The sequence below is a fragment of the Carlito syrichta genome, unplaced genomic scaffold (genome assembly GCF_000164805.1).
Source record: "Carlito syrichta isolate Samal-C Ts95f unplaced genomic scaffold, Tarsius_syrichta-2.0.1 Scaffold145297, whole genome shotgun sequence".
Taxonomy (NCBI): Eukaryota; Metazoa; Chordata; class Mammalia; order Primates; family Tarsiidae; genus Carlito; species Carlito syrichta.
Window position 1 is genome coordinate 136576 of NW_007089393.1, and position 2249 is coordinate 138824.

The 2249-nt window shown below is 39.8% G+C and overlaps 1 protein-coding gene across 1 annotated transcript in view; it reads right to left on the reverse strand.

Annotated features, from left to right (window-relative positions):
* The window catches only part of CCDC62 (coiled-coil domain containing 62), a 36470-nt gene that overhangs the window by 25101 nt on the left and 9120 nt on the right, over nt 1-2249 (reverse strand). Inside the window, exon 4 of the mRNA XM_008050408.1 lies at nt 1128-1229. Within this exon, the coding sequence (XP_008048599.1) occupies nt 1128-1229 (102 nt within the window). The remainder of the gene's footprint in view (nt 1-1127; nt 1230-2249) is intronic.

A 2249-nucleotide genomic window follows, 5' to 3' on the forward strand; every position in this document is an offset into this window, starting at 1 on the left:
TGAGTTGGAACGATTGCCGGAGCCCAGCAGGTCAAGGCTGCAGTGGCCGGGAGTGGCCACTGCACTCCAGTCTGGGCGACAGAGTGAGACTCCAACTCAAAAAAAAAAACCCAAAAACCAAAAAAATAGCTTAAAAAGTAGCTAAATATAACCATCCTAAATCCACGAACACAGTTGAGTCAATGCCAAGACACATCACACTCCCTTTGGTAAGTATGTCCTGAAGGGCATTTGCTTCTAGCAGAAACCACTTTCATCAAAATAAAAAACTAATTCTGGGAACACAACCTTTTTAACAAACCCACTGTTTTACTGGGAGGGAAAATGCCAGTCACAGCTCTGCCAGAGAGTTTTCTATGATGGAAACCATAGTAGTTGTTGAAGCCATAAACTTGGCTACTACTTGACTAAAGATAATACTGTAGATTTTTATATTTTCTCTTTAATTTTAAGAATGCTTGCCCCTGATCACTTCAAAACATTAATGTGCTGGGGGAAATCGGACATGAATTAGCATGAATGTCCCATTATACCAACATCATTCCCCTGTATATCAGTTGTTAAACACAGGTGATACAGCAACAGAGTCTATGTATCACTGTATATTGCATGTTAGTGACTATATCCACTGCTGACAGTTTTCCTCTCTATTAAAAAAAATATTAGCAAGCAATATAATTGCCAATAGCTGTATGAGACCTAATCATGGACACCTGGGAAGAAAACTAAAAATTCAGGTATGCCAGGCCATGGAGTCAAAAGACCAGAAGTGGAGTCCTGTCTCTTAATGCCTTGAGAACAGTATTTTAAAGCTGCTCCACTCATTTTTTTGTTTATTTTTTATTTTTATTTTTTTGTAGAGACAACATCTCGCTGTGTTGCCTAGGCTTGTCTCAAACTCCTGAGCTCAAGCAAACTTGCAGCTTCGGCCTCCCAAAGGGTTGGGATTGCAGGCCACCATGCCCGGCCTCCCTCATTTCTAAAATGAGTATTTAGAGAAGCGAGAAAAACAGTGGTAGCTCCAAGTTTCTGGAATGCTATGGGACTTGGGTAAGATAATATATGTGAATATACTTTATAAACTACAAAGTGTTCTGGGAAAGGGAGGTATTCTTATTTTTAATTACCTTTAGCTTTATCATTGTAGTGAGAGCTTGTTCACGAGCTTTTAATTGTCCTACCTGAGCAGAAAGTTCCACTAATGTACTGCTGAGATTTTCATTTCTAGCCTACAAGGAACAACAAACAATACTACTTGAGTCTTACTATCACTAGCCACAATCAGTGCTCATTTCTCTATTTTTTTTTTGTAACAAAAGGACTAAGAAACAATCATTTAAAAAAGGAATATAGGCTAGGCGCAGTGGCTCAAGCCTGTAATTCCAGCACTTTGGGCGGACAAGGTGAGGGGTCTGCTGGAGCCCACGCGTTTGAGACCAGCCTGGGCAACTTGGTGAGACCTCATCTTTATGATTAAAAAAAAAAAAAAATTAGCCAGGCATGGTAGTGCGCACCTGTAGTTCTGACTAGTCGGAAGGCTGAGGCGGAAGGATCGCTGGAGCCCAGCAGGTCGTCCTTGGGGTGGCCGTGAGCATGCCACTGCACTGCAGCCTGGGAGACAGTGAGACTCCAACTCAAAAAATAAAAAAGGAATACAAATATCTGTTTCTCCATCAATTCCAGCATCCTCTCAATGCTTGTATTTGCCCCACTGGATAACATTAGTTATGCTTGTAAACATGTCTATTTCCTAATATCTTTTATGTACAATTTTAGGTTGGGAAGAAGGAAGAAAATGAATGAACATGAACTGGATTAGTACGAGATTTCCTTTGCTAAAATAAAGTAGCATCAGTGAATTCTCTGAAATTTTTTTAAAACTCTAGGTTGAGAGAACTTCATACTGGGGTATTCTCATTCATCAGGTTTTTTTGTTTTTTAACCATAGAACTATATCTGGTATAGTGTACACAATATACCTGATATATTGTGTAGATAATGTACTAGTTGAAAAAATAATAATCAGACTCTTAAAAATGTATCTTCAGGAGAAAACTTAAATGCATATTACTAAGTGAAAAAAGTCAATCTGAAAAAGCTACATACTGTAGGGTCCAACTCTATGACTGTGAAAAAGACAAAACTATGAGGACAGTGAAAAGATCAAGGTCGGCCAGCTGTGGTGGCTCAAGCCTGTAATCCCAGCACTTTGGGAGGCCGAGGCGAGAGGATTGCCTGAGCCCAGGGAT